The sequence below is a fragment of the Cydia fagiglandana genome, chromosome 16, assembly GCF_963556715.1.
Source record: "Cydia fagiglandana chromosome 16, ilCydFagi1.1, whole genome shotgun sequence".
Classification (NCBI taxonomy): domain Eukaryota; kingdom Metazoa; phylum Arthropoda; class Insecta; order Lepidoptera; family Tortricidae; genus Cydia; species Cydia fagiglandana.
This window is the reverse complement of record NC_085947.1, coordinates 18,279,604-18,307,523: the sequence shown is the minus strand read 5'-3', so window position 1 is coordinate 18,307,523 and position 27,920 is coordinate 18,279,604. Positions and strand designations below refer to the sequence as shown.

General features: G+C 40.5%; 3 protein-coding genes across 3 annotated transcripts in view; 1 reads left to right on the top strand and 2 right to left on the bottom strand.

Annotated features, from left to right (window-relative positions):
* The window catches only part of LOC134672067 (protein VAC14 homolog), a 443,464-nt gene that overhangs the window by 140,199 nt on the left and 275,345 nt on the right, over positions 1-27,920 (bottom strand). The window lies entirely within an intron of this gene.
* The window catches only part of LOC134672272 (ran-binding protein 9), a 79,221-nt gene that overhangs the window by 35,160 nt on the left and 16,141 nt on the right, over positions 1-27,920 (top strand). The window contains exons 2-4 of the mRNA XM_063530170.1: positions 22,106-22,270; positions 22,728-22,918; positions 27,473-27,657. Of these exons, the coding sequence (XP_063386240.1) occupies positions 22,106-22,270; positions 22,728-22,918; positions 27,473-27,657 (541 nt within the window). The remainder of the gene's footprint in view (positions 1-22,105; positions 22,271-22,727; positions 22,919-27,472; positions 27,658-27,920) is intronic.
* Positions 17,844-18,580, bottom strand: LOC134671661 (uncharacterized). Its single transcript, XM_063529490.1, has one exon. The coding sequence runs from the start codon at positions 18,512-18,514 to the stop codon at positions 17,867-17,869; it is 648 nt and encodes a 215-aa protein (XP_063385560.1). The 5' UTR covers positions 18,515-18,580; the 3' UTR covers positions 17,844-17,866.

The following is a 27,920-nucleotide window of genomic DNA, read 5'->3' as shown; positions in this document are numbered from 1 at the left end:
ATAGTAATGGCGTCTCATACGAGAAGAAAGAACACCTACATTTGTTTTATATTGACAACCGAATAAATCAAATATCATAGTCGTAGTAGTCTCGTAGGTATACTCTTTATTTTTTACCTGACATTATTACTTACCCCTCTGCCGAAAAACTTGCACAATCGTGCAAACTTTTGTATGGACTGACATGGCTATTTGTACGTTACGTACAAATCATGTAGAAATAGCAATACATTTGACGTCCCCTCCCCCGCAAAAATCGGCAGACTGTTTTGTAAAGAAAATGACAGCAATGACATCTCCCTTCTAAATGCTCTTAGTGGATGGTAGAGGTAAGGAATACAATCTCCATGTAATTAATAATGAAAAAGTGTCCGTCAAAAACCTTAAGAGGGAAGTATACTACGTAATCGTCCATACAAAAAGAGAAAACGTTTTTCCACTTGTAAATACGAGTATCTTCCATTCCCCATGATTTTTAGTACGGTATTGATACAATGAAAAACTAGGTTTATGGGTTTTCTTTTTTTCGCTACTCTGGAGAGATTTAGAAAAATTATAATAGCTGACAGCGTGCCCAGTTTTTGCAAATATTCTCCCATAAAGGAGTTTTCTCATAAAGTCATAAAGGATTCTCCTTACCTCTACCCTCCATATTCACGGCTACCATCAGTATATGTAACATTACTTTCTGTGCATCTCACTTGCACTAATATGCGAGAGCGAGATGCATAGATAGTAAATTACGTAGACGTGAGAAAATGTGTCAATTTTGTTATTTAGTTCTTTAGGTGAATCCTAGAGGCGCTGTATAAAACTCCGATAACTCTTGCTCTGTTTTTTAGTATACTTAGAAAGGGACAGCATCGTTTGGAGTGGAGTGAAGTTAGGTACATAAGACCGTAAAGAAACGTAAAACGTGACTCACGGCACGTTTATTCACTGAAAGTAAGTGAAAACTACTCTACCAACTGATAGTAGAGCTACTGATACCTTTGTGGCTTGAAACGTCATGTCACCGCTAATTCTTTCCGTTAAGCGACGCTCGGAACTCTCACTATACGTGTGTAATCTAATTTATAGTAATCGTTCACCGTAAGGCTGCAGTAATAGTGTGAGTGGGGTCTCTAATTATGTATTTATTTACTAAATCAGTATCATGTGATCACAGGCTAGTTTCTAAGTGTTCTTGGTGATGGTTGCCGGTGCCGATCCATAGAATAACCACTTATTATTAATGTGGTTACATTTTTAAACCCCGGGAATTGTAAAATGGGTAATTCAGCATGTTGCTGAACTGCATAACAGTCCAGCGCTGGTCTTTCGTTCCATTCCATTTAGTGATCCAAAAGACTCGAGCCCTGTTAGCTCTTTTTTTAGGGCTCGACTCATCTCTTGACGCCTAAAAGGCTAAAAAGCCTTTTCTATTTAATTATAATTAGTAAAATAGGCTTTCAGCCTTTTAGGCGTCAAGAGATGAGGCGAGCCCTAAAAAAAGAGCTAACAGGGCTCGAGTCTTTTGGATCACTAATATCATTGCAGCCGTGAATGTCGCGGTGTTGTCAATCTTTTTGAACGATTTCACCCTTCTGTATTCGAATGTAGACAAACCCGTATTCCATCATGTTTCTCCTCTTCTCATGTTAATTGTTTCACAGACAAGATAATCTTAACCGTACAATATATGTACACGTCCTACTTTACAATTAGGCCGGTTTCGCCCCAGCTCGTAATGAGATCTTCAAAATGTTAATTATTCAGTCCCTGACAAACTCTCAGCCTCTTCTGTGATGATATTCCCATTTCCAAGAGTTGATCGCTCGAAAGGACCACTATAACTATACCTCGGTAGAACGGGCATCTGTGCTAGTTATTAATTAAATATCGACTCAAGTGTACGATATCGATAACGATACCGACAAATCATGAAATCACGTTAAACCAAAGGTCCTTCAAGAGTAGAGGGCAGCTAAGAATAACAAAATTAGTTTCGCGCTCTTGCAATGCAAGAGCTGAAGTCTTATTAACCAAAGGAACGGGTCACTTCGTATTTAAGTTTTATACAATGGGGCCTCGTTTGTTTAAACTGGATCTTCCATTAACATGACTCGCCAGTGCTAGTAAATAATGCAAACACGAGTCTGCTTTAATTCTGCTCGTAATTCTGTTTATCACCGTTTACTCCATTATAACGTTACACGTCTCTCGTGTACGTTTTTGGTTTGTGTGAAAATGTATTCAGATTTAGGGCTGCCATCCTATAGGTATTGCTGATGATGGACAAGAATGTCAAACAGATACTGACAAAAAAGGAGACACTCTTTTATTGCTTCTTATCGTTTTGCATGTCTATCAAATACTTCTCGAGACCTTTCTAATGAAATGAGCCTAAACTCGATGTGTTTGTGTTTTTCCATTGAAAAATTCCGTATGCTACCTTTTGATTGTATCATAAGATCAGATCCATGTTAGTAGCTAACCTAACCATGTGCAAACACCTGCCACGTGTTGTATCAATTGTTCCTAGATGCAGGGTTCCAACTTGAGCCATCTACAATCACCGACACGTTTTCTATTTGATAAACATCTTTGCGTGGATATAACATTTATCATTTACTAATAGTGGCTGCTCAGTAACATCTGCAGTTCATTTCTAGATTGGTAGGTATTAGACTAATAAAGCCCACGACGAACTTTACATTGGTTTTCCTTTAGCACACAATAATAATATGACTTTATATGTTGTTCTGTTTGATGATATCGATATCGAATCGATATATGGGCGTTTGGAGATTCCTTTATCCGCAGAAGATAAAATAGAACGAAAATCACACAAAGTAGGTAAATACTAAAATAGCAAGACTGTGTAAAACATAAATTGTCAATAGGCTTCGACAAAATGATAGTCTTATTCACCAATTTTTTTATTGTTATGGTGTGTACTCATCTTGATGTGCCTATCTACTACATCAAGATTTTATGCATAAGTAATCCGATGTTAATTTGGTACTAATAGAGGATCCCTTTGTCTAGGTCTTTTTAATTTAGTGGTAATTTAGCCTTAAAATTTAAGCATACCTACATTTACATTTTTACTAACATTATAAGCATAGTATTGTAGTATGTAGTTATACATCGGCTCCATAGCACCACTTGCTCTTCGCTCGTACGCAGCGCTGCGCTGTGGATGGATGCATGTCGGACAGATAAGTCGACGCTTTTAGATTGGCATTATACATTTACTTCTATCCACAACTTTATAATGCCTTATCGACGCATTGATATTTATCGATATCGATGAAAAACATGTCAGAAAGTTCAAAATACTTGTGTTCTCAGTTGTGGTTAAAAGTAAAAATACAATATGTCTATGAGCTTATGTTCTTGCAAGAATTGATTCTGTTCTTCAGTTGTTCCATGGTTTTATTGTTACAAACTAAAATTTAATTTAATTTTAAACAATGTCGTCTGTCGCTACGAAACCCACTAATTTTATACGCCGCTTGCTCGAAACTTTAAGAACTCGTTTAGTTTTAAAATTCACTGTTTTAAAAGTGGTACCATGTTGGCCTACTTTGACAGGATCGATACTGACAAAAAACGTCCTAAGCTCATAGACACGGATAGTATCATTTGGGAGAAACGCAAATGGTCATACGATTATGTGACTCCGGCAATCCACTTCCCTATTTGCTCAAATATTCTTGTTGCGTCTCTTTGAAAAGACACAGAGCCGTATTTGCGAAAATAAGGCAAAGTGAATTGCTGGCTCAATAACTCGCCATAAAATCGTCAGATTTTTCGAGTGTTTCGTAAGGGAGCTCGATTTATTTCATGGCGATGCTACTTCCAATCATTTGCGCTCCTGGGGGTTTACCGCGAAATCGAAATTCGTGTCACCTTTTCTGTAACTCCATTACAACAAGAGTGAGAGTTGGAAATAATTTCCGAATTTCGATGTTCGCGATATACTTCGGATACTAATCCACAGATATCTTCGTTCAGGAATCATCGTGTAGCCAGAAGCGTAAGTGGTGTATATGGGGCCCCAACATGTTCTGTATAATGGACCGTGGTTTTCTCTATTTGTTGGAAGGTGGGACGCAGGGTCCGGGACGAAGACCCCACCTGCCATATCTCCACTTACGCCTCTGGATGTATCGTATGTGAATACTATAATATCCTTAGGACTGCAGCAAATATGTGTTTATCGATATCGATACTTTAAATAAATGCGCGTCACTCCTTAGTTGGAGCTTTTTGTAATTTTTGGGACGTGTCATTTTCGATCGATATTAGTAAAGACTATGCTAAAGTCTAGTGTTTTCCCTTAATTATCTGTGACTAACTGCTTGCTATCGTGCTTTCCTTAAGGCCATCATTTATACGTGACGCTTCCTGCAGAGGGCCTACCGCGAACACCGAAGTTCGCAAATTACGGGGAACTTTCTCTTTACTCCAATTAAAGGCGTAATTAGAGTGACAGAGAAAGATGCCCGCAATATGGGAATCTCTGTGTCCGCAGTAGGCTCTCTGATCGTTCGTTCGACTTTACAATACAATTGTAATGACGCATTATAAATGAAGGCGTAGGCGACGAATATCGCAGTTTACTGAGATATATCTGGCATATCTTGGCAAATAATGTCGCTGAAAACAGTAAAATCGCATCTCATATTAGCTCGTTCGCCCCAGTAGAGTGATGTATGCAACGGAATCTATAGACTTACCCGATTTTTGTGTATTAAATATGTTTAGGGGCTAGTCAACTGCGCTTGCGTTGACTCTGCTGTATTTTTCGTTGCTTCGTGCCTCAATGGTTTACCCCTATTGTTGCTTCACTATAATATGTCCTTGTAATATTTTCCTGTCTTCTAGATTTTATTACGTGTGTATATTTTCCCGGTTCACGTATCTTAGTTATATCATCTCATCCGTGACGATAAATAACCCTGTCAAACGCCGCAACGAAGATTGCACATGCACATCCTTTATGTTGTATTGAAAACCTATTAGCACCAAAAGAGCTGGTTGCACCAAGTTTGTTAATATTCTGAGTTACGTTAACTGTCGTTGGTGCAACCGGACCTAAGTCCTCTGGAGGCTAACCTGGAAAGCACATGAGTGAATCACTAGTTGCCATCGTCACGTAGTGTTGGTTAAGACTAGAATTCTTTGAGTTCTCTGCTTTTAGACTGGACTCGGTTTTTCAGATTCTTATAATTAAGTTGATGCTTAAAGCCGACCACTGACTAACAGGCCGCCGGACGATATCGGCCTGTCAGTTAGAACAAAAATTTGACAGTTCCGAACAACTGACCGGCCGATATCGTCCGGCGGACTGTTAGTCAGTGGCTTTAGTCCTTCTTAACTTGTTAGAGATCAGATTATTTTGTAGAGACTTGAGTCCCTTTCACATCAACTCTCAATCTATTTACAAAAATCAAAATGCAATTGTCTTAATCTTATAAAATTGTTGACGAAGTTTTTATTCGGAGGCTCGAGTGTTTTTGAGTTGCCGGAGGGCTTCGTTATTTTTCTTTAATACTTATATGACATAAATAATCGCTCATTAATCTCATCATGCACGCCTAAAATAGTTTCATTTACAGTAGCAGAAGCGATTCCATTTAGCTTTAAGTCCCCTTCCAAACCATCTACTTACTCGAACGGTGGGAATACCGCCAGGGCCGCGGTACGCGTATGAGAAGCGTACTTCTAAATCCGTCCGCGAAAAGCCAAAATGGCGGCATCTCGCCTTCCGCTTTTCGTATTGTTCTAATCGATTTTTAATGCCTGTTGCATTTTTAGTGTTTAGTTAATATTGTAATAACCTAAATCACTACTCGCTACACGCTATCCAAACCTTTAATGCTAAAAATCCCCTAATAAACTTTGCTGAGTGAAGACTGCACCAGTTGTTGGCCCAATCTAAACCTACCTTTACTTTACCCTTCTTTTTCCGGAAGCCGTATAGAAAGTAATCTTACTTTAATTGAAGTAAAACTAATTGTATATTCCTCTATGGACTCTATATGGTATACCTACCTTCACAGCGTATTGACTACAGGATGCTGCCTGTTTCGAATTTCGCTGACGTCTGAGCTGAACGCAATTCAGTGGTTTATGGCCGGCGCCCGATCCAGTTTGTTTATGCAGCTACATTTCTGTCAGCCTACGTTTAATTAATATGGAATATTTACAGAAGGCACATAGAGAGGTACTTGGAAATTGCTCCACCGACAAAAGCCAACTCTTGTAAGGTGACATTCCTTATGAAAACATGACTTTAACTGGGACTCTTTTTTTTTCTAACTATATTGAAAAAGACCTTTTTTATAGGCTGTTGTGACACTTGTGACCATCTCATATTATTATGATACATTCAACCGTTAAGTCATTCGTTAAGACCTTGGGACGTTTACAAATACAGCAGGAAATGACTGCCTCGTAAACTTATTTGTCTATTTATCTCTACTGGTACACTGAACTGACATATCGTAAACCTTATTGTCAAATATATAAGGCCGAATGAAGGTCAGTTCAGATTGTTGCTGTAAGAACACGTGTCTTCACTTAATACCTCATTAATAAATAATAGATTTCTCTGTGAACGTATTCTGGGGTTGGTTTTTCCTAATTTGAGTGGAAAAGTCCCGGTGTATTAGTCATGGAAAAGCTTTTTCCATCAGTTTTGTTTGCTTGTTGTTTTTTTGTTTATTACAAATCTTACACTTTTAAATGTATCTAATGATGTCTAATAGCCAACCAGTGTGGCTACCACCAGTTTGGCAGTGATATAAACGCTATCAAGAACGTAACTTACTTTCTATGCATCTCGCTCGTACTCGCATATTAGTGCGAGTGAGATGTATAGAAAGTAAATTACGTATACGTTGGCGTATAAGTTAGTTTTGACACTGTCAGTCACTCATGGTACGGGTACAGATTATTATAACGTGTCGTGATGTGCAAAAGTGAGGTACAAGTCTGGCAATAATACCTATACGATTAGGCTTTGTTGAAATTGAAGCCTTCAGGTGAAATAAATCGACGTGACTTTTTGACTTGTGGTTTCATGTCTCATTTCACTTGCTTCCAGGAACTCTGTTTGTAATTACGATTGCTATTTCGTATAATATCAGCTCCTTGAGTGAGGTGAGTGCTCAAGCAAAATATTATAAGTAAGATGGAATTTTGAAGGCCTACAACACTGTCTTGTCATAAAAAATAAAAGTAAAATAAAGTATATAAAAAATGTCCTATAAGTATATAATATTTAGCGGAAAACTATGGCTATCAAATTTGCACATATTATATCGCAACACATTTTTTTTCATACGAATAATAATGTGTGAATGGGGTTGGCCGGTGGAAGTTTTTAGCAGATGGCGCCATCATAGCTTGCCCCGTCAATCCCTAGAATTATGTCAAATTTTTGTTTTTTTAATACCCTGGATGCCAGCCCTTTAAGCCAAATCTCATAGAAAAAGGAGCAAGCTATGATGGCGCCATCTATGCAAACCTTTGACAGTTGCCAACCCCATTCTGTGTCGTTATACATATTTGGCTGCCAGTATCTGTTTGACGCTGACCGTACGAGCTAGATGCGGACCAGATTTTAGACCAAGTTTGACTATTCTACTACGAGAATCGGAGACCATTATCAGCTTTCCTTGAATCGTTCGCTAGCTAAGCATCGTCAATACACGAGAGCCGTGGAAGTCATTAGGGGCGGTGACTCAACCTTTCCCAAGTTATCGTGGGTCAAGACTCGAGAGCGGCCGTTGATCGCATCAGTCGTGTTGCACACTTTATTTTATTTACGGAATCCTTTAATCTTTCGGCTTTATCTTTTATGGTTTTATGTGAATTATAGCTGCTATTTCGGCGAGCATTTCATTTGCTTGCAATTTTGTATACCATCTGTGTATTGGCAGAGGAAAACTAGTCTGAAGGAGCATTCCAGAACATTCAGCATACCTATATTCTCAGATCACCTAGCTGAAGTCGCTAGTCCATTACGACGAGCCAGATGGTCTACGGTAGCAGCTAAGTTGTTTATCGCTACGGATAAAGTACCCATTAGGCGACTCACGTACTATACTTATACTGTAGCCGGATATGATATCTTTATATGTATTTACGCGCCATCATATTATATCCGAGGAATAAGTTGGAAGTGCCATCCATTGGTGAGCTTTATTCTAATCTCTGGCTCCTGCACCTCTAAATATAGCGTAGTGTAGTTGGACCCTTGTATTTAAAATTGTACACTAACACTGTTTTTTATTTTTATGTTATTTCTACTCAGAATCACGAACTTTATCGATCTTATAGTATGAGAAAAATCGTGTCGCAAGATTTTTTTTATTTCCATTCATAGACTTTGTATGATGGTAACGTAATGAAGAAACGAATATAATGCTTGGAAATTTTAGTACACTTTATTTCTCCTATCAGGATCGAAGGAGCTTATGATTTTGATTAGAAATAACATATTTGAAAAAAAAAAAAGTTGTGGTGTACATCTTGAAATAAATAGTGTCATAGTCGTCATAGACAAGTGATATAGGTGTTATTATAGTATTATCCGCACTAGAGCTTGAATCATCTTCGCACACGTGCCGGGTCGGTAACCTGTTGTTTGCTCCTGCGCAGCCCGCCATTCACAACGCTACCATCATCGCAGTTCTCAAACAAACCACTTAAACTTGACCCTTAAATCAGTGACAACCTGTTGTGACAACCGTAGAGTGGTTATACTGGTTTAATCTATCTTTGACTTGGCGAGCAGCTGGAATAACTTTAAATCCAACCGCCCACTTGTAAAGCGATGCGTAGTAGCACGTAATGGGTAAACTGAACTACGCCGCCATTGTTACGGCCCAGCGGTTTGTTGGTAAACTCAACAGATATTTTGGTCGTTTTGGAACGACATTCGACAGATGATGTTTGCTCGAATGCGTAATTCGGTCAGAACGAGTGAAAACGTGTAGGTTGTTTTTTTTTGTCTAAGAATTTCAGTACACCGCTCGCGCTTTCATCTTGTAAGTGTAGAGAAGACCGTCTACCTGGCAAGACCGTCCACAAGCTCTGTCATCGCTTCTAACCGTTGCGTACTCTACTTACAGCAGGTTGGTAGAGCAGAAGGAGCGAAGGTCTTCCTTTCTGACAGCGTCTGGGAGAAGTGGGTACCTACGGTACAAAAAGGTACGAGACTTTTTACCTTATGGTGGACGGTCTTCCCAACAAAAATGTTTACGTTTACTTTATTATCCCGTTTTCGGCTTATCTACTAACAGCTACATTTTTAATTAAAGGGCCTTATGTCTTTGAGACAAGAATTGGAAATGAACATTATAAAATAGGCGATGGTATATGGCTTTAATCTCCCAATCTTGCTACGTTATCTTAATTACGGGCCTGAAAAACCCATGTCCATGTTACCCAATAGAAAAGGTAGGGTTAGGGACTCGGGAAATGAATTGTCAGTCCCTTTCGGTCCGATTGCCCTTTGCTGCTAAACTCAATAATAAAATGTGTTTATTTACGAAGCAAATATCGTAGTGTTGTGACCTTGTTCGATATCTCGTGACGTCGTAGAATTTCGACCTTACCTACACGGATAATTGATATTCGTATCTAAGTATTGGTAGGAAATGAAAGTGTGGTTCTGCCGGTACAGTTAAAGGTTTTCTGCTTTATTTCAATGTATAAGCACGATTAACTAAGCCTAATCAGCTGATCACCTGATTCGCTCATCAAGCCCCGATTAAGGCTTTTTTTATGAATAAGGCAGAAAGTATGTTGACGGTCAATTAAGTGGTGTAAGAGGCTCTTAATACCTACAGTTTATCTTTTACTCCAATTAAGGCGTAATTGGAGTGACAGAGAAATCTTTCTCCGTCACTCCAATTTGCGAACTTCGGTGCTCGCGGTAGGCCCTCAGTTATATGCGCAATGTCATTAAACTCTTCTTTGTTTGCCAAATATTTTAAAGATTTCGCTGTATCTGAATTTTTTATTGATTTCTTCCCAGAACTTGGCACTGAAACGTTCATAACAGGTCGAAGCCGGATTGCAACTGAATTTAAAATTAGTTGAACCTGCAGGCAAATTCCAACGCACACTCAAATCAGAACCCCTAGTGTAAATTACATTCGGTAGCGTGACGTGCGTTCGCGTTTGCGTTATGCCTATTTTTGTTCATGGAATTTTGAATTGCGCGCCAAGCGGGACGTTTTTATCAGGAAACCGTGCGTCTGCGGCCAGCCTAAGAACATCTTACGTTTAGTAAAATTCCCTGACTGCAATGCATCCTTATTAGTTCTCGCATCTAGCCAACTATTTGCTCGTTCCGGCGTTTGCAGCCTCGGCATGCACCGTCAGCTGTCTAAGGGTTTGTGACGTCAGCGACCATTATAGGACCTAGTCCATTTCTCCACATTCAACCATATGTCTTAAATAACAAGGTTCAATTTACAAATGGCGATACGCGCAGCTTAATTCGCCTCCGATATTGAATCGCTGAGTAAAGTTATGGGATAACGGTAGGACAATCAGCTTCGTCTATTGCAAATATATCTGACAGTAGTTTATTTAGGCTCCGCCATTTTGAAAAAGTTCCAAAAACTGAATCGCCCAAAAAATCTATTTATGCCTACAGAACCTGCGCACAAATCTCAGAAAATTTCACGAGAATTGGTTGAGAAACGCGATCTGTAGAGGGGAACTTCCGGACATAAGTAAGAATTTTTGCTTAAGGTGAGGTATGCCCGGGGAAAATTTTCAGATTCTGTCAAATTACCCCATTTCACACACAAGCACACGTCACGCACACTACCTCACTTTACCGGGACAGGTCAGTGACCCATCCTATTTTTTTTTAAGATGCAAATGAGAGTATTTTGAGTTTCGTCTTAACAACTAGCCTCCTTTGAGGAAGAGAAACTCTAAAAAAGTTCCATTGAAAGAAGGAAGACAAAACAATATATTTTATGTTGCTCTCCTTGTCTGTTCATGTCACATGTGACGTACTTAAATGTAAATTAACTAAATAATCGAATTCATTAGATACTCGAACTAAATAAACCGAATAAATACAGAAGTCGTCAAATGAAAAAAGTTATTTAGGTACTACTCTAATTAATAGGGCTTTCGATAAGGCACAAATCAATTCAATGACAATTTCATTAAAATCATATGTGTATTCCGATGATATTATTATTATATAACTTACCTTAGCTTAGCTTCAATTTGTATATATTTAGTTATACTACCTAGCTACTAAGCAAAATTTGCATGCTTCTTCAAGTGAAATATAGGGGAGAGCGGGGTCAAAGGTAACTGCGGGTGGAAAGTAACTATTGCTCTGTAGGTTTATCTAATAGACAAAATACCACTCCGCTGCTATTAAGCGATAGACAGTGGTGCCCCCTTCACTCAGTCAGCGCATTCAGTCGAAACGAGCGCCACGTGCTATTAGGTTGTGTGAGAGGACGCAACGTGACGCAAAATTTTTCGAATCAAAAGTACGTTTTTTGACTTTTAGTTCTTTGATATTTATGTTGTATTAAAATTCATACATTTTCTGAATATTTGCATATCCCCTAGAGTGGCATTGTCTGGCTAGGTCTCTATGGTGGCGGGGAGCCGGGAGATGGACAGATATAACAAGCCGTTGAATGGCGGCGCCTCAGATTTAACGGTGGCTTGAGGTTGAGTGGTGCGGCAAATTTAGAAAAATATACGTCAAGTGGCGGCGCCTCCATGGGTGGTCATCGCGAATTTGACGTGTGCTAGAAATTTGACCAATTCTCAAAAATATGTATGATTGAATTGAATTCAGCATAAAATAGCTTTTTTGATTGTATAGGTACCAATGAATTTCATTATATTTATTTGAATTATGCTGGACTTGATCAAATCTCATATTACCAATAATTTTTTCTTTCATGTATAAAAATATGTATAATTAGGAAATAAAACAATTGATTGAAATAAAGCAGTCTTTATGACAAAACATTACATTTAACACGATTCACACAGTTTATTTCACTTTTTATCACTGCATATTCCATTTGTGTACCTTTGTAAGGACAATGTTGTTAGCAAATAAATTTCTGGTTTCTGAATGTTCGCGGCTCGACGGTCGGTGCGTACGAGGTCTGGTGGGGCGTGAACATCACGCCATTTCTAAAAAACATTATTTTACGCGGGAATTCAACCTTTAAGGAATACCATCCTTGTTTAATGAAGAATGCATCTTGCAAAAGTGAGCAAGCAAGGCATAGTTTTAATGGTTTTATTTTAGGCGCAAAATACGGCGTCGCACAGAGGCCGGGAGACGGTCTCTGCCACACTCTGGGCTTGTTGTGACGGAACCGTCTCCCGGTTCACCGCTAATTGGGGAGTGTCTGGCTCCCGGCCTCTGCCACGCAGGGGCATGTTTTAAAAATGGCCGTGAGGCCGGGAGCCGGAGGTGGGAGGCCCTGCCACCCGAAGGGATATTGATTAGATTGATTGCAATTTATTTTTCTCGCACACGTTGCGTTTCAAATTCAAAGATATCTTTCATGTTTTCAGAAAAATGCGGTCGGGTACAAAAGTAACAAAGCCATACAAAAGTAACATTTACATCCCATACAATATACCTATTGGATCTATGCCATATTAGTAAACGATGTATGCCATATTTGTAAGTGAAAAAACTCTGACCCCTGAATTATCTGATTAGATAACATGTTTATAAGACAATAATTGATCTCATCACTTGAAATAAAAACAATTTCTAACGAGGAATTAATATATATTTGTTTTCTTAAAATACTAATGTTTATGTAGTTGAAATGCAAATATTAAAGTGTGTTATCAATAATAATTTACATAATTAGTAGGTACTTTTAGGGTTCCGTAACTCAAAAAGAAAAAACGGAACCCTTATAGGATCACTCGTGCGTAGGGGTAAAACCGTGCGTATTTTATAAAACCGGTTTTTCGGTTTTTGTGAGATTGCAAAACCGGGTTTTCGGTTTTTTCGGTGATTTCGATCTTACGTATAATTTGTAAAATAAGCAATTATTTTTAGGTTCAATGTTTTGATATTACGTCTTCCACGACATTTCTATTTACTTTACCAAGACCATATCATTAAATTAATCCAAATCCATCAATAAAGTTTTTAACTAAGCAGTAATTCTAAACCGGTTTGCCTAAGCAACCTATTATATGACAACGGTGTTGACATAGTCCTCCTTCTGGAAATACACCGCTGATGATGCCCAACTCGCTAAACGAGATAAAATACCGGGATTTGATTTGGTAGCGGCATTATAATACCATAAACAATTAATATAGAACTTCGACATGCGGCCGGTCTTCTCTTACTGCCCTGGTCAACGTGATTTCAAATAACATCGATGGCAACAATATCGCCACCACGATTATTCAAATCGGCGGAACGCGGATATGCAGCATATATAATCCTCCACGTAGCTGCTGGCATACTCCACGCCTTCCTTACTTGGAACACCCATCCCTTTACATTTGAGACTTGAATAGCCACCATACCGGCTGGGGATAACGGAAATCTGACGCCAACGAGAAGGCGATCATGGACTGGGCAGATAGGAACAAAACAACACTGTTTTAGTCGTTTCTCACAAAGGCAAAGGAACTTTCAAATCAGCTCGATGGAGAAGTGAACCCGGACCTAGTCTTCACAACAAGAGCAATAGACGGTACCCCAGTGGCCGCCGAGCTGTACGCGCTAGCGGATTTTCCACACTCTCAACACAGCCTAGTATTTGGTGTCATAGGTCTGAAAAGGTCTGAGTCGTATCCTGCCTAACACCACATCGCGGAAGTTTGCTTATGCTGATGATGCCCTTGTGACACAAAAAGACAGCTTGAAAATTGAACTAAATATCCTGGAAAAGGACCTGGATCTATTAGATGACTATTTCTCTCAGTGGTGTTTGTGCCCCTGCTCTTCCAAGACCGAGGTGTTCTGCGTTCACCAGTGCAACAAACTAGCCAACACGGAGCTGATATTAAAATTCAGAGGCAATCTTCTCCGACACAACTTTCTTCCTAAATATCTCCGAAGCATCCTGGATTGAAGCCTTAACTTCAAGGACCATCAAAGCAGTCTATCTGCAAAACTGGGCAAATAGATATAACGTTGGAAACTAAAAAGCTGTTCATTTATACAATTAGTGCGTATAATGTATTGTTTTTTTAATTTGCTCTTCAAAATAATGAAACTATGTTTACAAAAGTGTAAAATCGAAAAACTCGAAAAAGCCGGTTTTATTAAAGTAAAAACCCGGTTTTGACAATTGGCTGTAAACCCGGTTTTTCCGGTTTTTTCGATTTCGGTGAAACCGGGTTTGTGACGCCTACTCGTGCGTCTGTCTATACGTCTGTCACAGCCAATTTGCTCCAAAACTATTGGACAAATTAAGTTGAAATTTGGTACACATATGGAAGTCTGCTACCCAAAGACGGACATGTAATATAAACAAATGAATTTTAAGTATAGGGGGCTATTTTAAGGGGAATATGAGAAAATTAGAAAACCAAGTTTTGCAAACCATATCGTGTTACATATTAAAAGGGCTTATTTTGAGGATCTCAAATATATATTTTTTTATAATTTTATATAAAACAGTTTAGAAATTATTTAAGAAAATAGGCAAAAAATGACCGCCCCCCCCCTTATCTCCGATAATATAGGGTCTAAAATTTTGAAAAAAAAAAATACACAACCTTCTACCTTTAGATGACAGGAAAACCTATTAGAAATCTAGAGTCAAGCGTGAGCCGGACTTAAGAAAGAAAACGCGGTTGGGCTGTTTTAAGGACACAGCCGTAATGGTTTACGTGAAACTAGCTGTGGACAGCTTTTTCGAAAGCCGATAGCCGAGCTACGCGTAGGGCCGTAGGCCCAAGCATCCCTCAGAGGCTTTTTAAAACGCACGGCCGAAGGCCGAGTTGCGGGAGGTTAGTGCTCAAACACAGAACAATTATAGTTCAATTGTCTGAATGCGAAGGTCGAAAGCCCTGAAGGCCCGGAGCCTCCGACAAGTGCATGCTCCCCTGAAAGGAGATTGTCGATTTTGTTCTATCTTTTGCTAAGGGGTCATCCATTAATTACATTACACGTTTAGGGGGAGGGAGGGGTCAAGAAAATGTGACATACTGTGACATGGGGGAGGGGGGAGACACAAACTTTGTGACGTCACTTTAACTTCATCAGTAACCGAAAATTTATTTAAATTATTTTATTCGCTGTACATTTAAATAACAAGTTTTTAAAACGATAATCGTTTTTATTCGTTTAATTTTCTTTCCTTAGCAGTGTTGGGTTATAAAATTACTAATATTTCATCATCTCAGCCATAAGACGTCCACTGCTGAACATAGGCCTCCCCCTTGGACCTCCATACGTGCCGGTTGGAAGCGACCCGCATCCAGCGTCTTCCGGCGACCTTAACAAGATCGTCTGTCCATCTTGTGGGTGGACGTCCTACGCTGCGCTTGCTAGTCCGTGGTCTCCACTCGAGCACTTTTCGACCCCATCGGCCATCTTCTCTGCGTGCAATGTGGCCTGCCCATTGCCACTTCAGCTTGCTAATCCGGTGGGCTATGTCGGTGACTTTAGTTCGTCTACGGATCTCCTCATTTCTGATTCGATCACGTAGAGAAACTCCGAGCATAGCCCTCTCCATAGCTCGTTGAGCGACTTTGAGTTTTGAGATGAGGCCGATAGTGAAAGACCACGTTTCGGAGCCGTAAGTCATCATTTCTAATATTTATATCGTCAAAAATATTTTGATAAAATATTTACAATACTTAGGTGCTTACTTAATTCGATTTGGCGATTTCGTAGAAAAAATGTGACGTCACACTAGGGGGAGGGGTTTGCCAAATGTGACCAAGTTTTTTTTTTTTTTTAATTACGAATGGCCTTACTCATGGCCACAGACTAGCCGAGGCGTAGACGTGGCCTACGATGGAGCGAGCTCGCCCAGAAGGTGCCTGTTCACTCTTGATTTGAAGGTTGCCGGGTTATAAGAACACGGAAATATAGACGCCGGCAAGGAATTCCATTCCTTGGCAGTGCGCATAAGGAAAGTAGAAGCAAAGCGCTTCGTGCGAATTGGTGGAATATCTACCAAGTAAGGATGGAAACCGGCCGTGCGTCTGAAATGTGACAAGGAGGGGGGGAGGGGTCAAAAAACCTAGAAATTCGTGTGACGTAATTAATGGATGACCCCTAAGCGATTGGGCCCAATACCTATACATTACTGGAAAAACGCGTGAGAAGTCTGCAACTAAGCGTGAGCAGGTCTTGATAATAAGAATTGTGGATAAGCTCTGTCAGGGCCACAACCGCAATTGTTTACGTGAAACGTGGTGCGGACAGCTAGTGCGAAGGTTGATGGCCAAGCTCTGCGTTGGGCCGAAGGCCCGACGCATCCGAGAGAGGTGCACCTCCACGCAAGGTCGAAGCATGACCTTTAGGAGGTTAGTGCTCAAACAGAACAAATAATTGGTTTAAGTACGAGTAGCTAAGTGAGAAGGCTGAACTGCCGTATATCGCGACCATCGAATTTCGCAAATTGCGGGGATTTTTCTATTACACCAATGAAACCGTAGGTAATTAGAGTGACAGAGAGAAATGCCAGCAATTTGCGAACTTCGAGCTTCGATTTCCGCGGTTATAGCCCTGTTATCTTGAATTAACAGAGATACACCTAACAATGAAAAAAAAAATGTAGGCACTATGCTTAACATAATACTTGAACAAAAAAAATGGGTAACTAACTATCCTAAGATAGCCAGCTGTGTGTGGACAAATTGAATAAACAGTTGAATGTACTTAAGAACTTCGCTTTGCTCGCTCGTTCAAAAATGTGTGCAGTACGGAACCCTTGGGACGTGAGTTCGACTCGCACTTGACCGGTTTTTATTTTGATTTGATATGTCATATTATATTAAATTACAGCCCACTGTGTCTTGTTACTTTTGACCCACAACGTGTTACTTTCTGCACGCCAACGGGGTGATTAGTAACAAAAAAGGATTTTTTAAAAACAAAATACACAATTATAATGTTAGTCAAGACGTTAATGTATAGATCATGCACTGACGTTATATATGATACTTTAAACTCATCAAAATAATAAGGGTTAACCAGAAACTAAGGTCAAAGTACAAAGTGTTACGTTTCTCCCCGCTCTACCCTACGCATCCAAAATTACTGTCCACCTATGTTCATCACTATACATATGTATTTTTTGCAAATAAGTATATGGTTATCTTTATCAATAAATTAAGTCCTGGCAGGGTGGAACTTTCATTTTGGCGGATTCTTTCTCTCTGCATCTGACTGTACCTATAGCTGTTACGGCAATTTTTTGGTAAACTTACGGTTATATGTTCAGACTCTGAATCTCTATAGTAATTTAAGACGAAAATATTTAAAATATATGGACATACCTCTGGTCCTTGAACTACGTCCAAAGAGAGGTATGGGAATGGGAACTGAGAATGACATCTCGCTTCGTGTGGTAGGGCACAGCACAGCGGATGTCATTCCAGATCTAGAGCAGAGCTCAACCTTACAGAAATCTGCAGCCAAATAACACTAGCACTAGACTCTACTCATAGTGTCCTTCCTGCCGGTGAGTATGGTTGCCAGTTATCAACGAGGGGTGCGGAGTGTTAGACTCGGCAACGCGCATGGAGTTGCAGGCGTCCAAAGGCTACGAAGATTGCTTATCATCAGACGGGCCGGGCCGTATGCTTGTTTGTTAGCGACGAGGTATCTTCTTCTTCTTCCTCCTTGACCTTTTCCCATTTACTTGGGGTCGGCCTTTCTTGTCCTTTTCCTCCATAATCCACGATTTTTGGCTATTTCAGCGTCTGTATTTACATCTTTCATGTCTTTTTCGACTGTCGTCAGCCAGGTGGCAGGTGGTCTTCCTTTTCCTCGTTTTTGTGTCGGCATATTTAGGGCTATCTTAACCATATGATCTTCTGGGCGACGTAGAATATGCCCGTACCACCGGAGACGATTTTCTTTAAGTTTATCAGATATTGGTGCGACTTTGAAACTCCCTCTAATAAAGTCGTTACGGATTTTATCCAACAGTGTGACTCCTCCTGACCAGCGTAACATGCGCATTTCTGTAACATGCATTTTATTTATTTGTTGTTTACATGTTGCCCAGCATTCCGAGCCGTATAAGAGAGCGGGTCTTATTGCACTTTTATAGATTTTCCCTTTTACTTTTATTGGCATTTTCTTATCGCATATTACGCCAGTCAGTTCTCTCCATTTTTGCCAACCTACTGTGGTTCTATGTGTGACATCTTTATCGATCTTGCCATCGTTGCTGATAATGGATCCTAAGTATTTGAACTGGCACACAGTAGGGATTTTTGTTGCGCCGATGTAGATCTCAAAGTTGCTGGCGTCGGAAGTGCCATCAAACACACACGACATATGTTCAGTTTTCTTTCTACTAATCTTGAGCCCATTTTTTTCAAGTGCATCTATCCAGGTGTTAAATGTGTGTTGGAGGTCGTCTATATCCTCTGAGATGAGTGCAACATCGTCCGCGTAAAGGATGTTCCAAGGTACGGGTTTTTGGCAACTTTTCGTGAGGTAGTCCATTGTTACATTGAAAAGTAACGGGCTGAGTGTAGAGCCCTGGTGGACACCGGTTGTTATGGAGAAACTATCACTTCTACCTGCTGGGCTCACGACTTGCGTCTTCACATCTGTGTACATATCTTTTATTAGCGAGATGTAGCTTTCCGGCACCAGCTGACTTCTCAGTGCTTCCCAGATAAGGTCACGAGGGATATGGTCGAAGGCTTTTTCCAAATCAATGAAAATCATGTGTAAGTTCGTTTTGTTGGCTTTTGTCTTCTCTAGTAGTATGCGTATAGTTTGTATAGCATCCGATGTTCCTTTTTCAGCTACAAAGCCACATTGATTTGGAGTTTGGTGTTAGCGACGAGGTATAAAAAATAAAATTAAATATGCACAGAATATCATTGAATTAAAAACTTTGTTTTATTTTATAGTAAATTAGTATAACACTCGATACACAGGCAATCACAATCCAGGCCGCAGCGATTTTGGGCTGTAAGCCTCGTAGGCCAGTAGGTATATATCGGCCTCACAAGCCGCAAAAACTCGCTAGGACTGAGTCTAGACCGTAGCCGTTTATTTATTCTTGATTTCATGAAGGTTTGCAGAACAGTACGTAACCGCATTATACATCTATCTTAGACGGACCTCACAGCACCAAAACAGGTTTACCACTGCACGATTTTCAAGTAGTACACGAAATATTTACATAATGTTCCGTATTAATAGGTAATATTTGAAGATCAAAAGTTCTGTAACATAAATACAAGATCACAACATTGTCTTCACAGTTCATTGACGTTGACGTACAAAAGTACGTCAAATAGGTATGCAATATTAATACCAGCATAATGAAAATTAATTCCAATCAGTAAGTATGAGTCTTCAAACTTTTTTCATTCTAAGCCGGGTTTCAAGGAGCAAATTACTTAAATGATATTGGAATCGTATTGTTTTAAGATAGTTTACTGCCTTTTTCAACCATTATGCCCCAACAAATCAAATCTAAGATGAGACTCGAGCTCCATCTGATGATAATTATTTACCCTGTTTTTTTAAATAGTATTTGTCTACTGGTATACTTTTTCGTATATGTATATGATTTAACGTCGAAATAAATGCCAAAATCAACTGTCATTTTAATTAAATTTGCGATACGTGTGCTTTGATCCGAGCCCAGCGGGCATCTGATCAAAGAAGTTGCGTGCACGGAACCGCTGATATCATATTTTCGAACTTATTGAAATTAAAAAAAAAAGTAATCCTGGTAGTCGCTCAAGCATACAATTGCGCGTTATTAGAAGCAATTTTCATATTTTTATCTTTTGTGCACAAATTGTTACGAATCTTGAAAGTCCGTTTTAGACCTATGTTCGTGATCGTTTTCTATCGAGCAAAAGTCAAAAACTTAGGATTCTAATCACTCTAATCAGTAGAAAAAGCCCTCAAGTTTGCTAATTGAATGTATGGCAGCTGTATCGTGATCCAAAAAAGAGCTACGGCTTTTAAAAAACTCCGTTTTCTGAACTCACTGCACCTTAAACGTAAACGGAGATCTTCGCTTGGGTCTGTAAGCAAAATATTACTATAGGTAGTCATTCTTTGACTACTAAGAAGCTTACAAAACTTCTTTCTCCCTTATTGCTTATCCTGAACGAATTAAGAACGTGCAGGCACTAGCTAGCGACACTTTAATACAATAGACGTCAGGCAGATGAAGATAGGGGCGGTTTCGGAATTCACTGCGATTACGAAATTCGGGGGGACTTATTGTTGTTTAAGCACGCACAGCTGCTTTTCTTTAAGGTTAATGTTGGGTTGCATAACTAACATTTAAAGTAATAAGTGACTAATGCTCCCAGAAGCCGAGGTTTAAATTATCTGATCTAACTTGTCTTGTTAATTTTGTAACGATCCACATGACGTCAATCGCAAGCGCCAGTCATTTTAAATAAAAGGGACCAATGTGTTAAATATATTTTTTCTATTTCTTCAAAAAATATCCTCAATCTCTACTTGAGTCAAATGCAATACCAATACACAGCTATCAACAGTGTGTCTAATTGATATCGGATATGGAATCGTGAAGGATGCGTGTAACATGAGCGAGGACGGCTCTAAGTGGCTTGTTGCGATCCAACTGCAGAAAACTCTACACTTTAAGTATTTCTGCAAGTTGAAGAATGCTGTGTTGTTTATAGCTTCTGTGGGATCAGATACGTAATGTGAGGAATGCGTTGAGTTAATTTATAGATTAAGTAAGTACACTTATATTAATGAGACCATTGTGATTCCTTTAATAACAACAGCGACCAGTGTTATGGGGCGAGCGAGTCGAAAGAAATTTTGCCTCGGTAAAGTTGGGTTTCCACTCCGAAATTCCCGTTGATGATTTGGTGTTTTCTGTAACGGGAAAAATCTCTAATGGCTCTCGAAATACGCCATTCTGCAGATAATTCTTCTGGTAGAAAAATGATTGGGGGTTTTTATTGAATCATTTGGCATAAGTACTTTCGGTTTTAGAAATATATCATCTATCAAAAGCGTTATCCATGCTAGAGAAAGCCATTTGTTCTGTCTTGGGGACTCGGCCGTGTCACTCAGATCAGTCGACAGGATTTTAGTACTTTAACAAATGCAAAATTTTATAGTTTACATTGTTAGTGCATAACCTGTAAACTAATAAGTTGCAGCAACCTTACATGCTGACCGTGTGTTACATCACGCATGACAATGGCCATTGTTAACTAAGAGCTAAAAGACCTCCTGTCCGAGTCCTGATATTAGTCCTATCTATCTTAGTTCTTAGTCTTCAGCCATACTAAATAATGTTTCGAAACTTCTTTCGCACTCAATCTCAAGTGCATTTTGTAAACTGCTTACTTAATAATAATTGGCTACTTTCCTACTAGTCAAATCAGCTTCTTTTTGAGAACTGTCAAAACGATTTGCTAATATGGAATTTATATGAAAACGTGTGTAGTGACGTCAAAGTGAACTCGCCTACTTTCTATACTTCCATCCGATTTATTAAATATAAATTATGTTTAAAAATAACTGCTATCTATGTTTTTTTTTTAAATTATCTGGTGCTTTATTTCGTGTACGGTGTGAAATAAATTATTTTAAGTATAGGAAAGTACCCAATTACAGTAATTTTTTCTTATATATTTTATCGGATTGCGGCGTCTTAGGTACCAGCATCTCTGCGGCATAATCGAAATACTAACATGTCGCTACAGCCTAATTGTAAACTATTGCTCATGGCGCGACTCCTGACAGTACTTTTAATGCTGCTTGAAAAATTTGAGCAGCAGCATGATTAGAAGTAGGAGCATGAGGAAAGCGTTTACACGGTGTCTCATGTTCCCTGCCCTGCTTATTTCACTAGCGTGTGTATCATATATCAGTATCTTATTTCGCGATGTGTTGTTGCAGGCCACGGCAAAACACACAAGGACGCGGCGAGTGTCCGCGCCACACACCCCATACCCGCGGCCTGCGGGCTGTACTACTTCGAGGTGCGGATCGTGTCCAAGGGCCGCGACGGGTACATGGGCATCGGGCTGTCGGCGCACGGGGTCAACATGAACAGGCTGCCAGGTGAGACACACACACATACACGTACCCTACACACTTACAGCATAACATTATCACAGTACTAAGCGAAGCACTTGAAGCAAACGGCTATAGTATTTGGTGAAGTCGTGCGTATCAATTGTATTCAAAGGCCACGAGGAGGAATATGTGTCCATACAGGCATATGGACATATATTTAAAGAAACGAGGCTCAACTCGACTGTAGATACGTATATATATCAGAGAAGTAGTCAAGTAGGTATGCGTGGGCTTCCATGAGCCATGGCAAAATGCCGGGATAACGCGAGGAAGAAGAAGAGAAGTAGGTATGCGTGTGTAGAACTTTTAACTACAGAAAACTAAAAATGTTCCTCCAATATATGTGTTTTTTGACATTAGAGATATTGAATTCAATTGAATATCAAAATTTACGCAACGCAGCATAAAAATAATCCTCTAACTAGAAGAAATGATGTTCCAGGCTGGGACAAGCACTCATACGGGTACCACGGCGACGACGGGCACTCGTTCTGCTCGTCCGGCACCGGGCAGCCGTACGGGCCCACGTTCACCACCGGCGACGTGATCGGCTGCGGCGTCAACCTCGTCGACAACACCTGCTTCTACACCAAGAACGGCCACCATCTGGGCATCGCCTTCCGGGGACTGCCGGTCAGTGCATACACTTATCAAGATCATGCCACTTAGGCTCCGGTTGACGCCGTACGTCACGCTGTTTAAAAATGTCTCTATCTTCCTATACAATGTGACCAGGCACGTACAGTCAGCAGCAGAAGCTAAGCGGGCGAGGTGTTCAAAATTACCTCACGCGCTCTTATTCTCTTCACAATAAGTCGAGCCAAGATAATTTTGAACACCTCGCCCGCTTGGCGACAATTGCTGCTGACTGTAACGTGTCAACTGGAGAACTAGGCTTAAATATATGTGCGTCACAATGATATCATACCCAACTTGGATACGAGTATCTCTGGATATTTCTGAAGGGTGACTTTCAGGAGCGTAAAAATTCAAAACGAGTGAGAAGTCATTCAAGGGTCAATATTTCGGTCCTCAACAAAACTGCCAAAGACGTCAAAAGCGCCCGCGGCTACAACAACCCGATATCAACTGTCGGGCATTCCGATTTCGACAAGGTTCAAGATGACGCGCCGCACGGCGTGGCGTTTAAAGGGAACGATTGGCTGGTTCATTCATGTTTATTTTATCTATTTAAACTTTATTGCACAGTAAAAATTGTACAAAAGGCGAACTTAATGCCAGAAGGCATTCTCTACCAGTTAACCTTTGGGCCAAACAGAGAACAAGTAGTAATAGGTGCAAGAAAAATTAAAAGTACGAAAAATTAACTATTAAGTATACATTTTTATGTTGAACAACATACAATTTCAAATATATATATAGCTATAATATACTTACTTATACATACATAATATACTAACATACATATGGGTACATATAATATAATATAGTATTATATATATATATATATATATATATATATATATATACCTGCCTTCAGATTTTTATGAGACTTAGCTAAGAGACTTTTCTAAAAGATGTCTGCGCAACTTGATTTTAAACAAAGTTTTGGTCTGACTTTGCCTTATCTCGAGAGGGAGGGAATTCCAAAGACGAATCGCATGCATGGTGAAGGAGTTGGTCATGGATCCGGAGCGATACAATGGAACTGACAGAGTTAGTTTTCGGGAGGAACGTAGCTCACGGCCTGGCTGTGCGGTAACAAATTGGAATTTAGACCGCAGGTACTCCGGTATCGCTGGGTCGTTTATATGTTGTAGAGCATACACAGCACCCTGAGGCACCTGCGTTCCCGTACACGAAGCCAATTAAGTTTCCGTCGAAAGGCAGAGACATGGTCGTACTTGCGGAGGCCGAAGATGAATCTAATACAGCTGTTTAAAAGTCTATCCAGTCTGTCTAAGAGTCCTTGTGAAAGGTTGGTAAGGCACACATCACTATAATCAATGACTGGAAGCACAAGAGCCTGAATGAGTAAAGTTTTAGTACTGGCCGGCAGGAAATGTTTAAACCTGTACAATGCTCTCAGGGTATTTGTAACTCTGCGACACACGTCAGAAACCTGTGGCTCCCAAGTAAGGCCCCGATCAATGATCAACCCCAGGTTTCTCACTTGGGATGATAGTGGTATTACAGTACCCTCAAAGAGAATCGGTCTTACATGTGCGAAGTCAGAGAGAGAAACTGAACGTGGGCTCCCAAGAACGATAGCCTGACACTTAGACGGGTTGACAACGATCCCGAAATCATTCGACCAGGATGCTATGCTAGAAAGGTCATTATTTAGGCGCAATACAGCCTCATCTATTTCATCGATCTTAACTTGAGTGTACAATTGCAAGTCATCGGCGTACAGGTGATATGAGCAATTTATGAAGGGGGTAATTAAATTAACAAAAATAGAAAAAAGCAGTGGGGAAAGTATACCGCCCTGCGGAACACCGGAAGAGAGATCGCACCAATCAGATAGTGTCCGATTGGCTCGGGTGGCCTGTCGACGACCGCAAAGGTAGGACGCAAACCACTCGGCCGCTGATGATGAAATATTGATATGGTCTAGGGCGGCAAGGAGAAGTTCATGATTTACAGCATTAAACGCGTTTGAAAAATCTATCAAAACGAGAACAGTGACAAGGGATTCCTCTATACCCAGCCGCACATCTTCAATAACCTTAAGTAAAGCGGTAGTTGTACTATGCCCTGAACGAAAGCCTGACTGAAATGGCGAAAGAATATGGTTATTGGAGATGTGAGTGGACAGTTGCTTGTGCACTATGGCTTCCAGGACCTTAGACAAAAACGGGAGAATTGAAATTGGGCGAAATTCTTTGAGTAATGAAGGGTTGGGTACTTTTAAATAATAAATAATCATTTATTTCAGATCAAACAATCCATAGAATTTGTTAGTTGTCTTAAACTACATACCTAATAACTAGTGTTAGTATTAACATTATCACTAATTAACCTACACTACAGAGGAAATGCAGAACACACAGGTCGCCCAGTCAGAACCACCAGGTGCCTCCATATTCGACAGTCGAGTCTATCGGATAATACTTTCAGAACGCTGTTGGGACTACTTCTCGCTCGTTGCATTAAGGACGCTGAACGCTTACGCAAGATAGCATGGAACCCGTCAGTGCGCGCCTCTGCAAACATCATCGAAGCACTGCAGAACCGGGACAGCCCCAACAGCATTCTGAAAGCATTATTATATTGCACTCGGAGAGCATTTGCGGAACGCTGGGTGTATCTAACCCATAGGCTGCTCGTGTAGAATGTCTGACTGTAGGCTTTAAAGAGCGTTATTTTAACCTTGTCTGTACAGCGAGCGAACCTGCGTGCCAGCATATTCCCACGAACCGCCAAAGCTCTCCGCTCTCTCTCCATATCCATGTCATCTCTTAGGTCATCGGTGACAATGTGACCGAGATACTTAAAATGATACACCCTCTTGATTTCTTTCCCATCTAGCATGACTGAAGGAATTTCCTCAGGAATTTTTCTGCCCGCTTTAAAAATCATTAGCTCGCTCTTGGAGGGGTTATACTTCAGCCCATGGGCTTTCGCATACCTCTCACATATCCCAATTAGTTTCCTCAACGCACTGATCGATGGCGCCAGCAGCACCATATCGTCTGCGTAGCTTATATTGTTTATGAACACGCCGTCAATAGAGCAGCCGACATGGGCGCCGCTTAGCTCACCGATCAGAGCGTTAACATATACATTAAATAGCAAGGGAGACGTTAGACCGCCTTGTCTTACCCCACACTCCAGTTTATACGGCTCAGACAGTTGTTTGGCCCATCTTACACAGTTTGTTTGACTTCCGTACCAAAATTTCAACAACTGCACCAACTGACTCGACACGCCCATTGCCCCTAACTTTTTCCATAACAGATTGTATGAAACTAAGTCAAAGGCTTTGGACAAGTCGAGGAAGCACGCATAAACTGGAGTGTTTCTATCAGTATAGTAGCCGACAGTTTGCTTGAGGCACAGAATAGCACTCTCAGTTGATAAGCCCTTGCGAAAACCAAATTGAGCGTCATGCAATTTGACTTGTTCTTCTAAGTGTCTGTTAAGCAAACTGTCGAGTACCTTACCCACAACCGTTGCAAGAGAGATCGGCCTGTAGTTGCCTAAATCGGACGCATCACCTGTCTTGCTTTTTATAATGGGTACGACAAGTGTTTGTGTTAATTGCGGTGGCAGAAACGTATGCACAGTACAAAGTTTAAAAAACATACACAGTACCCGAGACAGATGCGGCCCCGCATGTTGCAAGTGTTCGATGCTTAGCCCATCATGCCCCGGCGATTTACCTCTCTTCATCGACTTAATCACCCAAGCTATGTCCTTCGCGCTAAATGTAAGAGGTTGGCCAGTATCATGACAGGGCTCCACACTTTTGGGAGGGGGATTACGAAAGCACTACGCCACAAGGATGGAAAAACACCTGTAAGCATGGAAAGATTGACGACATGCGTTATAATTAGGGTTGCCAGATGGTCGGGATTTGGCGGGATTCTCCCGATTTTTAGCATGTGTTCCCGATTCCCGACAAAGTGTAAACTGTCCCGAAAAACAGCTTCACGTTATAAAACAATTTCAAGTTCCGAACTGTCGTCGAGCGAGTGAGCTGACGTAGTGCCAATAATGTAAAATATCGTTGTTTTTAATACAATTACTTTAATTTGAATGTATTTTTTTTCCCGACTTAAGTCCCAAAATCCCGAAAAATTGATATTGTTTCCCGATAATAGCGCCTTTCGATCTGGCAACCCTAGTTATAATAGGCACAATGCATTCAAGGATGCGCAATATCATGATCCTGCTTAGCTCGTCATGCCCGATTGCATTTGATTTAACAGAATTAATTATTTTTCGAATTTCATCATCAGAGGCCGGAGTGAAAGTGAACGTAGAACGAGAGGAGGAAGGTAGGGCACGGAGGTACGAGATACTTTTAGATGTAGTGGCAGGGTCTAGCGTAAAAGATTTTGAAAAATGCATGTTTAAATCATTTAAAGAAAATGATGATAAATTGTTAGAATTAGTTGACGATTTCCCTATACCAATAGTTTTAAGAAATTTCCAGGTGTCCGCTGGTGAACATGAAACAACATTTTCTTTTGTTCAAAGTAGTATATCTGTTTCCAGCCCAACCTGTACCCGACGGTGGGCCTGCAGACGCCGGGCGAGGTGGTGGACGCCAACTTCGGGCAGCAGCCGTTCGTGTTCGACATCGAGGACATGCTGCGCGAGCTGCGCGCGCGCACCCGGCTCACTATAGACGAGTTCCCGCTCCCGGACGCGCAGGGCCAGTGGCAGCAGGTGTTGCACAGGCGAGTCTTTGCTTACTGCTCTAAGTTTCACAGACATACTGACATTTCTTCCGATCTGAAGAAGGAACTTGTCTTTGTTGGGATTAGTCCGGTTTCTTCGGCTGATACAGATATGAGAGTCGCATCATAAATAACCGACGAAGTCGAATGCAGTGTTATATATTATATGACAATTAGCTTTTAGCACCCCTGGGGTGATAACTACATAACTCACCCCCGAGGAGTGTCATAGGAGGTGGTGCTTTGCTGGATCAAGATGGCCC

What these genes read in the sequence shown, in the direction of transcription:
- LOC134671661 (XM_063529490.1), bottom strand. Translation starts at nt 18,514, where the DNA reads ATGTCGTGTGTGTTTGATGGCACTTCCGACGCCAGCAACTTTGAGATC.